The following is a 22442-nucleotide window of genomic DNA, read 5'->3' as shown; positions in this document are numbered from 1 at the left end:
AAATGTGTATTTTGGATTTTGAAAATACACTTCAGGCCAAAAAAGTGTTTTGCTACTGTCTAATTAAAAAAATGTTTGATATAAATAATGACCCCTTGTTAAATGTTTTAGTGGTTTCTTACCTTTTGCCCTGCAAATTGCACCAGGACGTAAGGGTCCACAAGGTCCCTGTTTTCCCCAATAAAGGCTTTCTTCACGTTGGCCATGATACTGGTGTTCATTTTAGGCAGACCCTCAGCTCTATAAATCTTAACATAAAACCGAGCCCACTGTCTCTCTGATGGAACACCCTCCGGCAAGAGAAGATTCCTGCAATAAATCATCAAACATGAGAATAGACCGACATGACACTTAAATATATAATAAATAAAACGAATGACTTAAGGGATAAATGCATGAAAAAAGAGGTGACTGTATGAATGAATTAATCATCAGAGAGTTTCATAAATGCTATGACAAGTCTACGTTTCTTTTTTAAGAATGAATTTTGTAAGAATGAATGAATAAATAAATACATTCAAAATTGAATAAACAAATAAATGTTAGAATAAAAAGCAATTAAATGTAAAAAAAGAATAAAATGGTAAGAACTAATAAATAAATAAATGTATGAATCAATGTATAAGAATGAATTAATGATTAAATGTAAGAGTAAGTGAATGATTGATTGATTGATTGATTGATTGATTGATTGATTGACTATTGTAAGCATGGATGAATGAATTATTGAACAAACAAACAAATGAATGAATTAATCAGGCAAAACACTATGTTTGTTAACATCTAATAATATCAAATACCTTCAAATGTACTAATAAATTAATTAATGACTGAATTAACAAATATGCACAAGCCTTCCAAATCTGGCACCAATCCAAAATTGGTGCTACAGTATGGCACAATTTATTATCACATGATTAGAACACAGCACACTAACCCCTCTATGTCATCCTCGTCTGCTTCACTGGCCTTGTGTGGAGTCTTGATGTTGTCTCCTTTTCCCACGACTGCGATGTCACATTTAACATAACCTTTGCAGCCAGTCGTGATGTCATCAGGGTCTGACAGCATCGCCCATTTGTGATGAAACTGATGTTCTGTGAGAAACATTCAACAAATAAAAGCCATCTTCCCATTTAATCAGTACATCTCTCACTTATTTTTATGGTTACCGACCAGGTTGTGTGTAAACAGTCCCCACGTCTAGTTTGAAGGTGCCCACGAGGGTGCCGCTTCGCAGAAGGTTTTTAGAATGTATTACCTTAATTTTAGCAAAAAAAAAAGTACAACTTAATCCGCTGTTTCCAATGGAGGTTTGATTAAAGGTTTGTAAAAGTGTATGATGCGTGGCTTTATCTACTCACTGAAATCTTTATAATTTTGTCAAACATGACGTCTGGAGGCACGTGGAAGTCGAAGACAAAATACTGTTTGAAGAGAGAGAGATAAAGATAATCAAAATGGCTGTAGACATGAAATTAATGAGACTGTTCATCATCTGCTGTACGTGGGTGTGCAATGTTTATCACCTACGACAATCTAATATTTAATGTAGGATCTGGCATTATAATGCATGTCACTGCTTAGTAAAAATAAAAAAAACAAGTAAAACAAGTAAGAAGACTAAAAAAAGTGTTCATTATGAAATAAAACTTTTTTAAGAGTTCACACTTAGCTGATGAGTGATAATAAATCTTATTTGGCATGCTGTCCCAGGAGAGAGCCCTGAGCTCATTAGATCCTTGAGCCCGGGACTCCCTCGTGTTTGCAGGGCGAGAGGAGAATTTGAGCTAAGGAAGTTCTCAAAGACCTTCCTGACTTATTTTGGGCTAATAAAATGGCTAAGAAGAGATGTACACTTGCTAAGAGCTTGGCTATGGACTGTGGGAGGAAATCAGAGAACCTATGGAAAACCCACGTGAGCACGGGAGAAAGCAAACTCCGCACAGAAATTATCAAGATGAAGACTCTGAGATAAGAAAACTCTGGTTATTTATAAGTGAGTCAGGAATCATCTGTTAATCAATCGTAAGCTTATGCGGGACCAGCTGTGATCAATCATAAGCATGCGATCCTCCCGAAATTAGTTTATAAACTTCACTTAGAAAGTTGTCATAATGCAAAATGTACATTTCAAATTAAGAAATGAAAAATAACCATTAATGTTTTTATAAGATAATTAAATTATATTTTAAAAGCAAGTGTCGCTTTAACGATTATTGGCATTAGAACATGACTATGTAATATGGATTTTACACAATAAAAAGGGAATTTTAAATTATTTACATGTTAGACAACTTATTGTTTTTTTTTTTTTAATGGTTGGTCAATGAAAACAGATCCATCCAACAGCATGAGCAAAACATATGTCTCTCTTAGAAAAACACTTGCGTGTTCAATCAAGTCATTTGCTTTTTATTAATGATTCAATGATCTATTCATGAAGACACCCACTTACTACGTTTCTTAATGAATCAGACATTTGAAAGAAATCGATTGAATGAATAATACATTGAATCACTCATAGCTTCATAATTATTTATCTCTGACAGGCGTAAATACTGTAGGAAAAGGTACTGGCATAAAAACACACTCAGCAAAAAAGCAGCAAACAAACCAGCTAATAAAAGTCATACTTTGTCAAAGTCACGCAGCACTAAATTGAAGTGTTATTTAGTTTTCAACACAGCAGCTCCATTGAAACTTAACAGCCAAGTAAAAGTCAATTATTCTTGCTTTCTAAAAGTTCTGTTATTTAGGGTCAGGGACGAGGTCAGGGACAAGGGCTGTGAATTAGCTTTATGCTATATGTACGCAACACCGGTTATCTTTGTACTGTATAACAATGCCAAGTGTATTGTCCCTGTAAAATAAACAAGCAAATAAAAAATATAGTTTCTGATTAAAGTGTGTTTCCATTTATTTAAACTTTCATAAGCTTTGATATTTTTGGAACAGTAGTTTAAAATTCTGTCTAAGTGGTGTAAATTACTATGCAAAACCAAGTACTTATCTGCAAGTATTTCTGTTATTATTGCATTCAAATTGACTTGTCTGTACAATTTTTCTTAAAAACACATTCATTCATTTATTTTATTTTTGGCTTAGTCCCTTTATTATTCCGAGTTCGCCACTGCGGAATGAACCACCAACTTATCCAGCACATGTTTTACGCAGCGGATGCCCTTCCAGCCGCAACCCATCTCTGGGAAACATCCATACACTTATTCACACACATACACTTCAGACAATTTAGCCTACCCAATTCACCTGTACCGCATGTCTTTGGACTGTAGGGTAAACCGGAGCACCCGGAGGAAACCCATGCGAACGCGTGGAGAACATGCAAACTCCACACAGAAACGCCAACTGACCCAGCTGAGGCTAGAACTAGCGACCTTCTTGCTGTGACTACCTACAGCGCCACCACGTCGCCCTTATACAACATATTCTTTAAACCACTAAATGTGTCAATAAAAATTACTTTTAAAAGCTCTCAAAGCAACGTGTCCCATAATGCAATTGAAAAGTAAATAAACAGAAAACACCCACATGAATTATGGACAACTGTTAATTATCAGACATTTTTACTGTGTGCATTTCTAATCCAACATGCATTAAACCTGTTAGTAAACAGACAGATCCTTTTCCAACCAAACATTTAAAGGGGACCTATTGTGGTAAAATAAGTCTCTAATGTCCCTGTGTATGTAAAGTTTTAGCTCAAAATACCCAACAAAAATGTTTTAGAACTATTTTAAACAGCCTCTTTTAGGCTTTGATCCAAATTGTGTCATTTTGGTGACTGTCACTTTAAATTCAAATGAGGGCAGGCTACAAATGCCTATGCATGGATTTAAAATAGCACTAGCATTAGCTTTGTGAAAAACTGAAAATGTCAAAAACAGTGGCTTAAAAAAGGTAGTGTATGGAGACTACACTGTTCATTTGGGCATCCTAAAGCCCCACATTCATAATGATTCTTAGTCACTGACAATATCTTTGACAGATACTTTATATGATAATAATAGGGTGATCGTCGCTAATCTGTAGGATTTAGGTAGGTTTATAAAAAATGTACTTGATTAAGTTTTACCATTAGAGGCGGGCTATATTTAGACAAGTTATTTATTTATTATAAGTCCCCTTTACATTATCATATGTTGAATCAGAAATCCATTGTGGCTTTTTGAATTTATCACTATTAATTCCATTTTTTTAAATATGATTAAAAAGCCTAAATAAAATAACATGAAAAATATTTTTTATATTCTTTGTTTTATTATCTGCTCAGACGTTTCATCACTGTGAATGTCATCACCTCATTGTAGTAAGGGCAGTTTGTTGACTCCTTCATTGACGTGTACTTCTTCTCCTCTCCAATTTCCACGCAAACCACAGGGTCCATGTTCAATCCGACCAGCTGACGGGCCTCGATTACTGTAACACTGATCTGCAAGACATCACAATTCAACTAAATAATACTGCTGATAAAACCTACAGTGGGCGTCTTTGACTAAGACTGATGAGGCTGTGTTCATTTGGGGGTGAAATCTGTTATGCATTTATTACTACAGAGAGCAAATTAGTTAAGTTTGCTTTGGGGATTTAAATGACAAATGAGCTCCAGCGTATCCTACTGGATCACAGATTCATAAAGTAAATATCCAAGGCTGCATATAGACAAATTACCAAACCAAACTTAGTCAATGGAAAGAAAAGCATAACACTTTTCATCCTTTCAGCTCGCAAGTGAGCCAAGATAATTCAGATTTACACAGCTAAAATGAACTACCAAATGAAACCCAGGCTCATTGCGGATACATACCCAGGTCTACATTTCTGAGGACAGTGAAATACGTAACTGCAAGTATATCTGCGTGCAGTTTTTGCTTATGCAAATCCGCCAGAAGCCACTCTTTACACTTTTTGATGGTCTCTGTCACGTGTCCTCTTCTCACGTAAATCCACCAGAGGGCACAACATACACTTCAGCAGACCAGGGGCCTCATGTACGAAGACTTGCATGGAAATCATACTAAAACATTTACAGCTTTGTGCTTATGCAGAAAAAAATTCAGATGTATGAAACACTGCGTATGCTGAATCTCACGCATATTCTTTTGTACATCCGAACGAACGTGAAACTGAGCGCAACATGCACGAGCACAAAACCCCCTTCCTGCCTCCTCCCCCGTATGAATATGCTAATGACTCTACTTTGGCAAAACCCAACGAAAAAGCAATGACAAAATCAAGCAAAAAGAGAAACTTTGAACAGAATGTGAATTGGAGGTGCTGCTTTCGGAGGTAGACCGGAGGAAAACGGTGTTATTTGCAAGTTTGTTCTCCGGAATTAACAGCAAAAGAAAAAAATAGAATGGGGAGAGTTTAGCTGATGCGGTTAACACAATTGGGTCTGAACATCGCACTGAGTGAATTAAAAAAGAAATGGTGTGATTTATGGGTGTAAAATGTTGCTGCATCCGTAACAGTCTCAGTGGCGCAGCTCGTAAGATGCATTTCAACATGTTTTGACACGTTTGAGCATGAACTCGGTTCGAATCCAGCATCATATCAGATTTTGCCAACTATTTATCACGAGAAATACAAGTAGGATTCAATAATAAGTTTGTGCATCATATTTTATTTGCACATTCATTGAATGGAAATGTTTCTGATTCACGCATGAAAATTCATCTTCAGATAGTGTCTTTATAGCAATGTGCGTGCAGTAGATAGCTCAGATTACATTGGGAAAACAGGCGACCGCTGCAAATTGTGCTTTAATGTTTAGCTGGTCAACGGTACGGTATGGAAACCTTATATACCTGCTAGATGAACCCGTCTCATATAGCTGCTAGAGCAAGGCTCAGACACTTTGTAGAGAGCAATTTAACACAACTGCCTCTAGGAGTCGCCAATGGAAATAAAACAGACACTCACAAAAAATGTGCGTATGCCAGCCATAAAGCTGCCGTGGAGCTGCGCACATTCCCACGTTCAGTTCATCGTTAGTAAATCCAAACGTTGATACATGAGACCCCAGGCCAGCTTGCTGTCAACTGACTGACTGACAAACCATCCCAACCACTTCCCTAAACCCAACCAATAGTGTTTTCAAAAGGCAATCTAGAAAAAGAAAAGCATTGCAGCTGATTTCTCTATGTTTTCAGCCTGTTTTTATTATATTTTTCTTTTCTTTTACCTGCTGTCAGGAAATCGGTTTACACAACAAGCTACTGGGCCAACTGATGACACCAGAAAAGCTGTCCACACAGAGGTAAGCGGTTAACAGTAGCATGAAGAGGAACAGAGCTAATGGCGATCTCATACTAGCCCATAGCATTCATTTTACGAACGAAATGGAGCTAGACATACCTCTGGGTACATAATTTGCAGTCTCCAGAAATGTAGACAGGGGTACGTATCCACAATGAGCTTGCGTTGCACAAATTGCAATGTCTCTAATATGTTCACCACATTGTGCCACCTTTATTGCACTCCAAAGCTACAATACTAAGAGACAAATGCAAATAAACTTTGCTTCATAGAATCTTCAGAAAAACACAGATAATAATAACGCTTAGAATTGCAGTCTGCAATTATTCTTTCAGCAAATGAGTTGTAAAAGTAAGAGAAAGACAGAAAAGCAGAGTTCCCAACCTCTGGCAAAATATGAACTATTAGAGATAAGGGAATAATGTGAAAAATGGCCTAAAAAACACTTACGCAGCACACAGGGGATGTTCTGTATGGATTTCCAGCATTTAAAGGAATTATGCAGTGCCAGGACTGAAGCGAATTTGCAATTCAACTGGCATGCAGAGGACAATTAGTAAGCAAACATCAAAGCCTCTCTAAAACACTGACGCTCAAGGCTCATGTTGTTTATTTGGGACGGCTCTGTGTTTCAAGGCTTTGAGCAGAATACACTACTCAAGGATAAATGCCACTGGCTTAACATGTCTCCTTGGCAATTCGAGGCTGCGAAGCTTTTGTCTGAGGGAATGTTATCGAGCTCCCTTTTCTCTCTGTTTAATCGTTTCTCTGTTCCTACCTGATAATCAACCGGACGCCCTGAACTCGGCTCCATTTTAATGTCAGGCTTTGATCTGGAAAAACAAGAGGATCAACCTTAAGGACACAAATTTAAACGATTAGTTGTTTTAAATCAAATTTTGCATGTATTATGTCGAGCACACAATAAAATATGGAAAATCAAACATGTCAACTAGACCTTGATTAGGTATTTTTATCAAACTAATTACATGAAAAACAAAAGTCAATGAAACAACATCAGAAACAAAGCAAACTGTTCTTTCTTTAATTTTAGAAAGGAAGAAAGAAAGAAAGAAAGAAAGAAAGAAAGAAAGAAAGACATAAATAGGAGGTTTTTCTTCCCTGTGACCTTTTCACAAACATATAAACTTCAAGAAGCAAACATACAAACTTCAAAATAGAATAGTGTACGTGTATGGGTTTAAAAATACAGCATGTGCACATTAGACATGTGACCTTTTGTTGGAGACATTAGTGGTCACTGCAGTAACCGAGGCCAGTGAGATTGTATCAGGGTCAAGAATGCCGCCTAGACGCATGGCTTTTCGATCCAGATCTTCTGCATCCAGAATGGCAGCATCATCTGCACACAAGAGCACAGAAGTGAAACTTTGAAAGGAACAGGCTCCATTTCTTTTATAAAATATATATTTATAATATGCAATCAACTTCTGTTCCTTTTAAAGTTTCATGTCTAATGTGCAGTTTATGATTCTTCAGTCTTTACAATTGATGTCTAAAGTAAAATACCAACAAATCAAAACCAGTGAATATCAATGAATGAATGTCATATAATGATTAAAAATGGAGACACAAATACTTATACTTAATAGCTGCTAATGATTATTATTATTTTATTTTTTTGCCAATTTAATACAATTTTCTAGCCTCTCTTGTTAAGAAAAAGTACATTTTATAGAAAAAACATGGATAACAACAAAAATTGCTAAATTAGTATTCAAATTCATTTTAATATGGTCCAAATTGGGTGCTTCACGCTTTTTTATTGGTCATTTGTTTTTGTTATCAAGAATAAGGTCCAAAATTTACTAGCAAAATGTTTTCTCTATTTAAAAATAATACAATAGCGAAAAATAACTTCACTTACATATTGTATGTTTTATTGCACAGCTGGATGTTGGACTCATGAAAAATAATAGTTTGCATTGGCCAGAACTGATTAGCTGAAGTCACACTGATGTGACGATCGACAGAGGATTCCGCTTGGTCTTAAAGCCTTTTTCAATGGGTTATTTTCACAATTTATGATGGTGTAACAGTCAAAATAGGACAAATGAGCTCATGTATGGGACAAATTCTAGACCTTTGTCATTGAGGGGTGGGTCTTTTAAACTCTTCAAACTCTCGCAATTTTGTTCAATAAACATACTGTACATTAGACTTTCATCTTCCACAAGTGTTCTAATGATGATCAATATTTACCTCCTTTTTTGTGGTCATCTTTAGAGGTGCGGGTCTTGCCCAGCTTCATGGCTGAGAACACTCCTTTTCCTGCCCTACAACACAACACACAAACAAGCACGAACGGAGGGGGAAATCAATATTTGCTCTGCGATTCCTTTTTAAATCACCTCTACCTCCGAGCCTCCCTAACACTGAATAATTTATACCAGTTTAAACTAAGAAATATGATTATGTTTCATACATATTGTATTAAAAGCAGTGATGCATTTGGATACATTCCACAATTTAATCATATAAATTATTAACGCATACAGCTCACTTGTATGTTGTGCCATGGACAGATACTTTCCCCCAATTTTCAAACATTGTGTTGCAATTTAGTCATTATTTACACCTCTGCCTCATGATGCAAGCATAGGATATCTTCTACAATCTTTTTCCTTGACTTTTTCTGATAATCTGACAATAACGAGAATGTTTTCTGAGCTTTTATAAATGAGTCAAGATCAGTTAAGCAACACATTAAAATATTCTTAGTCAAAACTGCAGTCTATTTAGCAAATGAATGTGTTTACATCAGGAGAAGATTTTCAAGAGAACATGAAATAAAGAGAAATGGATTTAGGTCTATTACAAAACAGAAAAAAATGATGACACACATTGCACAAGTCAATAAATCAATAAAAAGCCTGATACGCATGATGCATTTTTATGTGTGGATGCATGAGAAAAGAGAAATTGATTTATAACTTCACTTTTCTTTGACACATAGATATTTCTTAAAAGATATCCAGGTATACAAACACATTTTACAGTACATAAAGTGCTCAGCATTCATAAGTCCACCCCTCACAAATCTCTTTCTTAAATTCAGATTTTTACATTCATAAGCTATGCAATATTATATCTGTGCATATACATTAGATCAGTCAGTACTGAGGACAAATATGGTTCAGAAACTAATACACCAAAATGTATGTGTTATAGAAAAATATTAAATATAAATTTTATAAAAGAGAAAGAAATCAAAAGAGACAAAATAATAATAATAATAATAATAATTTAGTTTAAATTTTGTAGGTTGTAATTTTTTTTTTTTACAATATTTTGCTTGAATTTAATTGTATTATCTCTCAGTCTCTAAATATGTTTGGTGACTAAAATATTATTTTAATAAATATCTGTTTAATAAATCTGTTTTGTTTAAAAAACAAATAAGGTGTATAAATAAGGTGTACTTATACTGAGCACTGTACATACAGTTTAAGTTTATTTTATCATTTGTAAAGTTTGAGTGCAATCAGATCATCACTACTGGAGCATGATGATGGAAAATTTCTGTGATATTTATCACTCAGACGAGACAGTCGTTTCAACAGCGGGACCCCACTCACAATAGCCCCGCTGGTGTCCAATAACTCTGCACTGATATTATGGTGATTAGATATCAGTTCCCCCACAAAGGCCTGATGATGTCACAGGCCGGCTGGACAAATAACGGCACTTAATTATTCAACAAGATGGGCACAATTCGCCAATTAGCTGTGATCTGTGGATATAGATACTTTCTCAGGACTAGATGAAAGAAATCCAGATCGTTTTGTTCCTTTCTTTCCTTTCAGCACTTTAAGTGGAGGGAAAATGCAACAGGATCACACTGACTTCACCAGTGTTTGGATTAATTACATACATTTACAGGTTACATTGCCTGGATATTCTGCAGTTTAGTTATTATTTGCAGCTCATTCTTATATGATGGAGGCATATCTGATGCAGTCTGTCTTATTGAATCTTTGTAAACAACTTAAAGTGACAGTGAAGAGAAAGTCTTCAAAGTTCACACGATTTTATCCATTAATAGAAATAAATAACGATAATACGCGTTTTTTTTTCCAAACAAAAAAGCTATTTTGTTACTCTTAAGTAAAAAGCGCACAAGTTTATCAAATCACATTTGTGTATTATTATTACTTTATTTTCGTTTATGAAACTAAGTGACTGTATGCATTTTTATTAAAAAAAATAAAAAAAGAAGTGTGTTAAGTTTATGTATATGAAATCCACAGCAGAAAACAAATATCTGACTCTGCTATGCAAAGAAAGACAAAAAGCATCGCAAATAAAACAATCCTGATACACGTCATATACACATATGCTTTCATAGATACACAAATAACATAGGATACTCACCAAAACAGAAACAACCAAAAATCCCCCGACAGAAAATGTGTATAAAAATAGATATTCCTGGCTAGAGTGTGTACTATATGTCCATTTTCAGTGGCTAGTCCAGCTAGTCCAGATTCAAGCACAGAATCCACACAGCTAAAGAGACACTTCTCAGACTAAACGGAACATCCACAATAAGGGAGAACCTGAGATGATGGCCCGGTATAGGTGAAAAAGTAACAGGAGAGAATGTGACCTCACACTCACACACACACCAATACAAACTCACACTCCCCCACACATTCACTCTCACTATCTCACAGATGTGGCCCATATAAAATTACTGTTGTGTAAATCTAAATATACATTCAGAATAAATTAAAAATACTTTTTTAGCAGTGATGCATTAATCAAAATAAAAAAACATTCAGTTACACTTTATTTTGATGGTTCGTGTGTTGAATTTAAGTTATATTGCATTTACATGTCAACTAATTCTCATTAGATTTTACAGTAAGTAGACTGTTCAGTTGAGGTTAGAGTTGGGGTAAGGGTTAAGGTTAGTGTAAGTTGACGTGTACTTGCAAAGTTTCTTATAGTCAGTTAAAGGACCAGCATCAACAGATATTAAGCAGACAGTCTACTAATACTCAAAAGAACCATTAAAATAAAGTGTTACCAAACATTCTATTAAATATTGTATCAAATAAATGTAAAATATTATAATAATACAAAATTTGCTGTGGTTACTATTGTAAATTATAGCAGTTTCTCTGGATTTATGATCTATTCATATTTTCAATGGTGATTATTATATTGGTTTAATTTTAAAAAAGATTAAATAAATACCACTTTATTTTACCAATCTAAATACCAAAATATCAATCTATAAACTTCAGCAATGTTAAGAAAGCAATGTTTGATAGAATAACACTTTTTGATCATAACAAAATCAAAACCTGGCATTCTGCAAAACAGAAAAAAAGAAAGATGTCCACCATAAGAACATTTAAACTTCAGAATAATAGTTATGAGACCTTAATCATTTTGAAGCATTCTGTATATAATAATACATAAGTATTGTGCGTTGTAGCAATTACAAATGTCCTGTGTGTTTTCATTTATCAGATAAACTAACTGTAATAACTGTAATTAATGTAAAAATAACATACAGTTGAAGTCAGAATTATTAGCCCCCCTTAATTATTAGCCACCTGTTTATTATTATTATTTTAATTTCTGTTTAACGGAAAAAATATTTTTTTAACACATTTCTAAACATGAAAGTTTTTTTTAACTCATTTCTAATATGATTTATTTGATCTTTGCCATGATGACAGTAAATAATATTTAACTAGATATTTTTCAAGACACTTCTATACAAGTGACATTTAAAGACTTAACTAGGTTAATTACAGTAGGTTAACTAGGCAGGTTAGGGTAATTAGGCAAGTCATTGTATAACAATGTACAACTGGTTTGTTCTGTTGAAAAAAAAATTTTGCTTTAAGGGGCTAATAATTTTGACCTTAAAATGCTTTTTATTATTATCTTTTTTATTAAAAACTGCTTTTATTCCAGCCGAAATAAAACAAATAAGACTTTCTCCAGAACAAAAAATATTATCAGACATACTGTGAAAATTGCCTGAATCTGTTAAACATCATTTGAGAAAGATTTAAAAAGAAAAAAAAATCAAAGGGGCTAAATTCTGACTAAAACTGTATGTTCGAACATACTCTATCACCAAAAATAAAAATTACATAAAAACTTTATGTTCAGACTTTCTCTTTGACTCTATCAAAGATTAATTCAAAAGAAAATCAAGAAAGATGCAGGATTGTATCTAGACAAGGTAACCCAACACTAATTAGATGATTTTTAGAGCGTGATGAGAGCAGCTCTGTTTAATCAAAAGATCCACTTCAGCGGTCATGAAGAAACAAGCGACCCACAGGCACCACCTGACAGTGCAAACAATGTCCTTTGCCAGGTCTATGGGATTTATTGGAACTAATTCTGTGCCACATGAAATAGTTTTGCAGTAGGTTTGACTTCACACATGTATGGTAAACTTTCAGCACTATACTGTATAAGAAAGTGTCTGTTTGACCTACACATTGCTTTAGAATAGAGAAGAAAGCAGGAGTTTTAGATTGCATCAGTTGCACATTTTTTTATGCCTTCAAGAAAGACATTTGGGTACAATATCAGTCAATGACTATATGGACATCAGTAATTGTATTATTTTCCTTAATCTGAACATTATGATTAAGGTGTTTACATGAGTTGCTTTTTGAAAGTTCCTTTCATAATCCCTATGTGCTATAATGTAATTTTACATGTTATAGCACATAATTCAATTAACATTATTGCATCACGACGCAATCCAAATTTCCTCCGGATTTTCATGTAATTTTAGGAGTTTCATTTTTAGTTCTAATTTTGTTTAACTTCTTAACTGCAGTTTGGCACTTTCACTTTCATTCAGAAACATTTCATGCAAGCCCCCCTGTCACAAACGAGATATTGATTGCGAGTATGAACTGCTGGAAGAGTGTTGTTTTAATGGAATTTGAAACCTCAAGCAGTATGGGGAAAAAAATCTCAGCATTTCACGATGCAGGTGTCTGTGGTACTTCACTGACTCAGTAGGTGCAGAGAATAGTGTCAAACAGTCGTGTGTGTATAGACTATCCTGTCGCAAATCGTGGTGAAAATCCTACATGACAATAATAGCTTGATTAAGGTGTTTACAGGTCTCTACTGCACTGTACAAACTCAGCAAACTCCACATGTCTTAATTTGATTTCTGTTTAGTCTGATTATGACCTTAATCAGATTAAATTAATTAAAAATCCCTGTATACATGGTAGACTCTAAAAGTATTGTCTTAATCGCATTAAAATTGTATTATTGGTGTCCATGTAAACGTACTCATTGAAATACTTGTGATAAATAAATAATATTTAATTTTACCATTAAATTTCAAATGTTCTACTTGAGTGAAGGTTATTGTAGCTTTACATTTTTATTAGTTTTTATATTGATGCTGTTTTAAACATTTCTGTTCATTTCAGTTCAGCTTTAGTTGGTGTCATTGATAGTTTTGTTAGTTTTAGTTTTTTTTATGTGAACACTTTATTTAATGTTTATATATTTACCTTCATTCATTCATTCATTCATTCATTCATTCATTCATTCATTCATTCATTCATTCATTTATTTTCCTTTGACTTAGTCCCTTTATTCATTAAGGGTCGCCACAGCGAAATGAACCGCCAACTTATCCAGCATGTGTTTTATACAGCAGATGCCCTTCTAGCTGCAACCCAGTACTGGGAAACATCCATGCACACTCATTCTCTCATACACTGCGGCCAATTTAGTTTATTCAATTCAGCCTTAGTGCATGTCTTTGGACTGTGGGGAAAAACTGAGCACCCGGAGGAAATCCGCACCAACACGGGGAGAACATGCAAACTCAACACAGAAATGTCAACTGACCCAGCTGGGACACCTTTATGTTTATATAGAAAATATGTTTCTGTGACTGTTTGTTGTTTTGTTTTTAATTTATTGTGCAATTTTAATTCTATCTCAGTTAAAGAAAATGTTTTTTGACTAATAGTTTTAGTCTTTGTTTTCGTTTACTACAAAAATTAATTTGAGTATATAAATAGACATACATCATACATTTATATTAAATTTTATTAAGAATTTGAAACCTTTGCAGAACCAAACTCTCATGTTAATAAAGCATGTAATCCCTCTTCTCCTACTGAAGAGTGACCTTTTCATGTTATTTAATGTGCGGGGGTGAGATCTAGTGACATTTAATTTTTTTATGAGTAGAGAAGCTAATCCATGGTGCACATAAAGTCACTGATCACAAACCAGTTATTTCTAAACCCCGTTTAAGAATTAGAACCAGTAACATAATACAGATAGCACAACAACTGTCAACTCAAAATGAAAGGAGAGAACATGACACCTGGGAGAGAGATGTGAAAGACCATTCATTTTGTATTTGCTTCAGGAATTAAGATGTGATGCATTATGAGCATACGTAAATGTATTTAAATGATTGAATGTGGATTAGAATTCAAAAACATCGCAAGTTTGAATATGCACTACTTGTAAATGTTTTTTGTTTAAGTCTCTTTTGTTTACCAAGGGCCAAAGTATTCATCATACAGTAAAAAAAAGAAATACAAATTACATTTATAATTAATATATTATTACATAATAAAATATTATTACAATTTAACACAATTAAACTTGATTATTCACAACAACAAAAAAGATATTTATTTCTGTTATGACAAACGGAAAGATCATCAACCATTACTACACTCTTCAGTACCACAGTATCTAATAATCATTCTAATATCAAGATCTGGCGATTCAGAAACATTTTTAATAATTAAAGTTAAAAGACCCAAAACAATCCATCTGCAAGACCATTTACTGTACTGTGGGTGCATTTTATATTAATTTAATTTAATTTAATTTAATTTAGTTTACTTATTTTATTTAATTTTTTTAAAAATTTAATTTATAAAAATTTCATTTAATTAATTTAATTTATTTTTATTAAATAAAATGGTAAAGTTGATTTCTGGTTGAAACTGTTCTCCTTGGTGATTCATAAAATCAATGGCTACCAGCTCTTTGAGAGTAAAAAAAAAAAAAAGTAAAACACTGGCAAAACAAAATGAATATCCATGCCTTAATTTCTGTAAGCTGTTATAAAAGCAAATGATACAGTAGATCTGTGCAAGAAACTGAACATTATTTGTTATTACATCGAATGAAAAGTTTTGACAATTCTAAACAGTATAATTGCCTTACTGTCACAATTTTGACCAATTTTAGGCACCTTTGTTAAATAAAAGTATTCATATTTTCTCAATTTCTCAACTACCATCACTTGAACTATTGTATTTTGATCCTGTAATTCATTCTAAATATTCTATATTTTATATGTGTTAAAACTAAACACATAAACCTCACTGAATTTTGAAAATCATTCAGGTCAACGTAAAGTCAGTTTAAAAACTGTTTATCATCCTCCATTTCTAAAACATGACAAGAGATATACACACAGCAATACATCTAGGCAGAAGTGAATGTGTTGAAAAGCCCAACGCAGCATAATGAATTATGTATCACTTAAGAGCCAGCGAGACCTTGATGTCTGAGATGAGTTTGGCCAAAAACCTGAACTAAAGCAAAGCCGTTTGTTTCCATCAAATCATTGATCAGAACACAGTTATGAGTAACGTACAGTACATTAGCTTGCTATTTATAAATTACTTTCTCTCTACGGGATACTTTAAATGGTAAATATCAATCAGCTGTTATAAACTAGACACTTTAAACCCTGTTCAGCAGAGACATTACTATACTTACTGTAAGTACTTGCTTTCATAGTCTTGTTGTTATTTTTGGTCTTTTTTTCTCCTTTTTCATTATTGCATGAATGAAAAAGGAGCACAATTCTGTTTCGTTAATGTGAGACTCTATTAAAGTCATGAATTATTGAACAATGAGTGCCTTTGAGCTTTTGTGCCCTAGATTTTAAAGTGTGTGTGGGTTCAAAGTGACAGTTTTATGCAAGAAGGAGGAGAGAAGAACAAAAGAATGGTGGGATGGAGGCTGAACATTAGAGTACAACAAAGACAGCAAACTGAACCACGAGAGTAATGCAGCGACTCTAATGTGACAAACATCCCTGGGAAAATCCCTTTGTTCTGTTTAAGGTTATTTGACTGCAAGCTTAGGCCTGTCATTGAGAAAAACTCAGGAGAACAACACTTCTGATTAGGCTTACCTAAGAAATAACAAGTTATGATAGTAAAACTGATCAGAAGTGGCAATTGTGACAGCTTAAACCAGCCTGAGAATAGATGGTTTGAACCAGATTAGCTGGTCTTCAAGCTTAGATCTTGGCAGAATTGTGACAAAAAGGCAGCACTGTGAAACAGTCTAAATATTTGAAGCAGTTCAAAACCTTTCATCAAAGTTCTCCTAAAACTATTAAACAACATCCACTCATGTCTTATGACATTTTTAAAAAACATTTTAGATCCACTTCAAATGTTGACTACTGTATACATGTAAATTCAGAATTATGAAGGGAAAACAGAACTGAAGAAAACAGGAATTCTGAGAATTTGTAAACTATTAAGAAGTAAACATAGAATTACCCGCTTCAATTTTTATCAGTCGATTGAATGGGCTTTATCAGTGGTTATCAGCTTATAGATATGGCTCAGTAGGGGCCTTCTGCACCTATTGGTTGGCTGAGAAGGCTCTAATCATCCATTTACATGGTAAATTCGCTATACTAAGGCCTGATATCACTAATGCGTTTTCGTTTTAAAACACATACGTTTTGCTATGGTTACGCCATCCGTCCACACTACGCTGGAGTTTTCGAGTGCCGAAAAACGGAGCGTTTTGAAAACGCTGGTAAGGCCGTTTTCATTCTAAAACGCTGCTGCTTCATCACAGTGTGGATGAGGGAAAACGGAGACATCTGAAAACAGAGGCGGGGCTGCAGACATTCGTCTATTTGATTGGGGCATTTGCTTAATATTAAGTAGCCTAACACGCACAGTTCAGTCCTGCAGTCCTCTTCTTGTAAGTTCAGACTTCGCAAGTTTGATCAAGGCTGCAGTCTCCCCCTTCTCAGTTTGATATGGAAAACAGACTACCGAGGACACGGGTAAATCTTCAAAGGGAACAGTGTACTTTATAACTTCATTCACATCACCCTGGCTACGTTGTTTCACTTTCTCAACAATAAAATGCAATGTTGAGGCGTTGTGCTGCATTTATGAGCGTCATCTTCACTGTGTGGATATTTATAACAAAACGGAGCCTATAACAACTGCCTCCTTTCAATTTCATTGAAAATAAAAAGCATACCCTCTCTTTTGCTGAATATCTGTTTTAATAATTGATAATGTAAAAGTATAACATACAATAAGTTTATAATATAATAATAAAGGCAAGCGATCAGTCAATATACAGAATGTAGGCTACGTGGTTACAATAATCATTAACTTATCTTTGCGCTCAGCCAAAACACGTTACCTGAGAACAAGTAATTGATTCCAATGACCAAAGTCAGGGAACATGTCGTTAGATAAAGACAACAAGATGAATGAAATATCACGTTTAATAAATATAGTGAGATTAGATCCAGCGGGAGATGCTTGATGAGCAGTCCGACTAGCAGAGCTCTGATCTGGGTAGATAGGTTGCAGCGCTTGCCTGAGAGTGTGTGTGTTGTCACGTGATGTGCGTTTTCAGCATTTTGGTGCGGACGGAGAGCTGTTCAGAAACGCTGGGTAAAACGCAAGTGCGGACGCAGATCGTTTTCATTCTAAAACGCCATTTTAAAACTAAAACGCACTAGTGTAAACGGTGCCTAAAAGAGAAGACTCCAGATCCAGATCTGTTGTACATTGTTGTGAAGGTTGGGTTTAGGGTTGGGAAAGGGGTAGATGTTACTAAAATACAATTAATGGGAAATTTTAAAATAATATAAACAATTCTGTGGAAAAAATACTTGGGATTGTAAACAGAATTTTGAGGAATTGTAAAGTCTGAATTGTAAAATGCAGTCATGATTCTGGGAATAAAGTAGGAATTGTTCAGATGTGAAAAAAATATGAATTGTGAGATACAGACTTAGAATGTTAAGAAATGCTTATTTCCATATTTGTAAATTTAATAAAATTTTAGCTTAAAATTCAATTTCTGTTTATTAAATCAACAATGCTTCTATCTCGCAATGCAGACTTCCCCTAAAAAATGTGAAAAAAGGCTAAACAAAGCTTAAAACAACCAAAACAAAGAGGAATAAAAAAACCTTTCTGACACTTTAACCGACAATTGCGCCAGTTTAAGCACATTTGCACCAGACATTTTCTTACAATTACTCCATCTTTCTAAAAAGAACTGCATTATGAAGTGTGCTTTATACAACTGAGTGGGCTTGACAAACCATCCGTAGTAATATTCTTCTCTCTATAAAAACACTCCCCCTCCTTACTCTAGCACTTAATTTTCTGAGCATAAACTGTTCCTTTGCATAATAAGCACTATTTGTGTGTATTGCCTCTTCTTGGTGAATCACTGAATGCCCTCCTCAATTGTAAATCACTTTGAAAGAAAAAGTGTCAGCTAAACGACTAAATAGATGGGTCAGGCATAAAAAAACTGATCAGATTTTTAAAAAATGAAAAAATTAACCATATTTTACTCAAACATGAAAGCACTTCATGTAATTATAATGGTAAAGATACATAATTCTTTACATGACAATAAAGTTTTACTTATAAGGCAGGTAGAAATTGACCAGTCCCATTGAGGGACTTAATCAAAAGATCTTCAAATGGACTGATTGCAGTAAGAACATCGAAGTGCAAACCCATCACAGCCATTTCAATCTAGCCTTATACAGTAAGTCAACGTCTAAGTCACGTCCAATACATAATTTTCTGTTGCTGGAAACAGTAAAGATTCACCTGGATTTTGACAATACACATCCTACTTAGATCTCTGACCTTTTATAGCCTAGAACGATGACCATAAATAAAATCAAAAGATAAACAAAACAAAGTCTAAAAAACTAAACTGAGATTTCAATAACTGAGAAGTTGGTCATAGGATCTTTTATAAGATGAATCGACTGATTGAGCAGTCCTTGTCAATATCTGTTTATTCATTTATATTGGACATGCACCTTTTTTTCAGAAACTGCACATGGACACTGGGTTGTTACAGAATTTTTGAGAATGTAAAGCACAAGTTCAAGTAGCTGCAGACTCTTTAGGGAAAGAAGCTAGCGTGAATGAGAGAAATGTTAGACAGAGATAAAGCTGGAGGAGCGAGAGGGGTGAAGATGAGAGAACCGTCTAGTCATTAGAGAGGACTTGCAGTTACTTTAGATCTAAAAATTTGCAGTGTCCCACTGGGGTACAACAACTTCAGCTGTACAACAAACACACGAACGCACGCACACACGCACGCACGCAAGCACACACACACACACACACACACACACACACACAGTAAAATAATGAAACAATAATGAAAAAAAGGAACGAAGGTCAAGTAACAATAGTGAGGAGACTATTATAAATGCAAAAAGGAGACAACCTAAATTGTCTCAAATGTTTTACAATTGTTCATGGTCTAGATTGTCAAATATTTCCAAATATAAATATAATACACATTTTTGTAATCAATAATAATCTTCAAATGGTTCAAGATGCCGATTGCTGTATTACCAAACTACTTGAACTACTAAAATTGCATTCAGTTCAGAACTAAGACGAATACAAAGCATAGTCCTACTCCCAGTATGTCTTCAAGTTTTTGAAGATGTATAGCAAACCTCAGCGTGAGCTCAGAAGTCATCAATAAAGCATCAAAGACACTGACTTCGTGCTCACTTCTGGTCAGCAATGGGAAAGATGTATAACAGAAACCCCAAATCCATCGCTTGGACATTCACTTTTTGGTGTGTTTGTCTGACTAGGCAACTGACATTTATGCCAACTAGTATATGCAGTACATAATAAACACATACAATTTAATCATACCTGAAGAATTCATTTTCTCGTCTCCTCCCTTTGTCTGTTCTCATACACTCTTACCATATCAGTTAGTTAATGCAATTTAAAAATGTGCTAAAATGTTTTGATAATAACTCTCTGACAAGAATTTTCTATGCATGAAGATAAATAACTGCATATCCAAAAACAACAGAATAGCATATAAATATGATTTTTCTCTGCACTTGATCTCATGACAGAACTAAATCAATGAAAACATTAAAATTACAAATAACGGATGATCAGTAATATGCTCTCAAATGGTCTTAAACTTCTGGAAATTCGTAGGGTAGGATATCCCAAGAGTTACAAATGTGCTAATATTTCATGTACATCATTCATGTACTGATTCCTGTGACGCTCCAGGGACAAACGAGGTGAGCCGCTGAGACTGCAGCTCTGCACAAAACGTTTGGCCAGTGGAGAAATGGAAATGGTCATGCCCAACTGAGTCTGGTTTCTCTCAAGGTTTTTTTTCTTCACTTTTGCCAATTGGTGAAGTTTTTTTTCCTCACCGCTGTCGCCAATGGCTTGCATGGTTCGGGATCGGTAGAGCTACGCATCAATGGATTTGCTCTTCAGTGTTTGGACTCTCAGTAGTCATTATTAAACCACACTGAACTGAACTAAACTGAACTGAACTTAAACTCCAAGAACTGAACTACACTGTTCCAATTTACTATAATCTTTTATGTGAAGCTGCTTTGACACTATGCACATTTTAAAAGCGCTATACAAATAAAGGTGAATTGAATTGTATTGAATTGAACATCATATAAATGTCTAAATGATTTTGGGTTATATTTTTTTACAGTGTTTCTCATTAGCAATACGTGTGTATGCAGAAGTCAAATATTTCTTTAAAGGTGCTGTATGTAAGTTTTTTACTCTTTTAAAGCATAGAAATACCATACTTATGAAACATGCTAAGTGAACATTCTTGTTTATCTGAAAAACAATGCTAAAGTCAGTTATTTTGCTTTGAAAATTTCTGTTATGTGCCAAAACGGTGTGTTTGCTTTGTTTCTTTTAACCCACACACTGCGACTTTAGCCAATTTTAATTCAGCGCCTTGGGTTACCTTCAGGTAAAACAGCGTAGGAAGTTAGGAACATCAGTTAGGAAGGCTCTTAAAGCATGTGTCTGTGACCAAAAATGCGACCTCCGGTGGACAGTAGCAGAATCAGAGATCCACAAGAGGTGGTTATTAATTAGCAAATATTATAAATATTATGAACATAAACATTAGGTGAGCAGGCTACATTGTCCAACATGGCCATGTTGTTGTTACATCACATACAACCCCATGTCCTAACAACACGCTACATGACGGGATTTGCAGTGATAAGAAATTTGGCTGCTTGCACCAAATAAAACATAATAGAAAATTTAAATATAGCCATTTGGAAGCACAGAATATGCACTTACTCATGAAACTGCAAGATTTATCATCTAATCGGTACATATTAAACCTCTATAACATTATTAAACGGAGATGCTGAATGAGTGATATTTATTAACTTGGCTTGCACTGAGATTACGTTTCTAAAGTTCAACGGTTTATTTTATTTTCAAGATCTGAGGTAAACTATCTTTTGCTGTTTTCAATAGTATGGCAATAAATGTCATGTAAAATGACATTAAAACTCACATTATTAGCATTTAACACTGAATAAAGCACATGAGGTGTACCTGAGGGTCATCCTGTTGTTTACCTGTAAGAAATAGAAGCCGTTTCTAAAATCTAAATTTTAGGTAATGGTTCGGACAAAAACTCCTTTTAGTTAAAAAAATGTCTTCTATTGTATACCGTTGCTTTTAGTTGGAAAATGGTTCAAATCCTTATATCAGCCTTTAGGCTCAATAGTCAGGCACACTCCCATCAATCTGGCAACCTGCGCTTGCATGTATTTTGATACAGTAATGCAATGCTAGTTCAAGCACTGGGGGGTGTCAAACTTACATACTGTCCCTTTAAGATATTTATGATTATTATGATTATGTTGATAAAAAACACAAACTCAAAGACCTTTACTGAATCTTTGCACAATGCAGATGCTAGTTTGCTAGTGTGTTTTATTATGCCAGGGTTACAGTGGCGATTTTAAAATGCTGTAAGCATATTTTAACATGTCGTCACCTTCGAATTCT

The 22442-nt window shown here is 34.5% G+C and overlaps 1 protein-coding gene across 51 annotated transcripts in view; it reads right to left on the bottom strand.

Moving 5' to 3' along the window:
* The window catches only part of otofa (otoferlin a), a 145325-nt gene that overhangs the window by 41746 nt on the left and 81137 nt on the right, over nucleotides 1–22442 (bottom strand). For all 51 annotated transcript variants that reach the window (XM_073932662.1, XM_073932663.1, XM_009294734.5 and 48 more), the window contains exons 6-13: nucleotides 8506–8579; nucleotides 7519–7645; nucleotides 7061–7115; nucleotides 4322–4453; nucleotides 1365–1427; nucleotides 1177–1261; nucleotides 938–1097; nucleotides 123–309 (exon numbers count right to left, since the gene is read on the bottom strand). In XM_073932662.1, coding sequence (XP_073788763.1) covers nucleotides 123–309; nucleotides 938–1097; nucleotides 1177–1261; nucleotides 1365–1427; nucleotides 4322–4453; nucleotides 7061–7115; nucleotides 7519–7645; nucleotides 8506–8579 — 883 coding nt within the window. The remainder of the gene's footprint in view (nucleotides 1–122; nucleotides 310–937; nucleotides 1098–1176; nucleotides 1262–1364; nucleotides 1428–4321; nucleotides 4454–7060; nucleotides 7116–7518; nucleotides 7646–8505; nucleotides 8580–22442) is intronic.

Source organism: Danio rerio, chromosome 20 (assembly GCF_049306965.1).
Source record: "Danio rerio strain Tuebingen ecotype United States chromosome 20, GRCz12tu, whole genome shotgun sequence".
NCBI lineage: Eukaryota > Metazoa > Chordata > Actinopteri > Cypriniformes > Danionidae > Danio > Danio rerio.
This window is presented reverse-complemented; position numbering and strand designations above follow the sequence as displayed.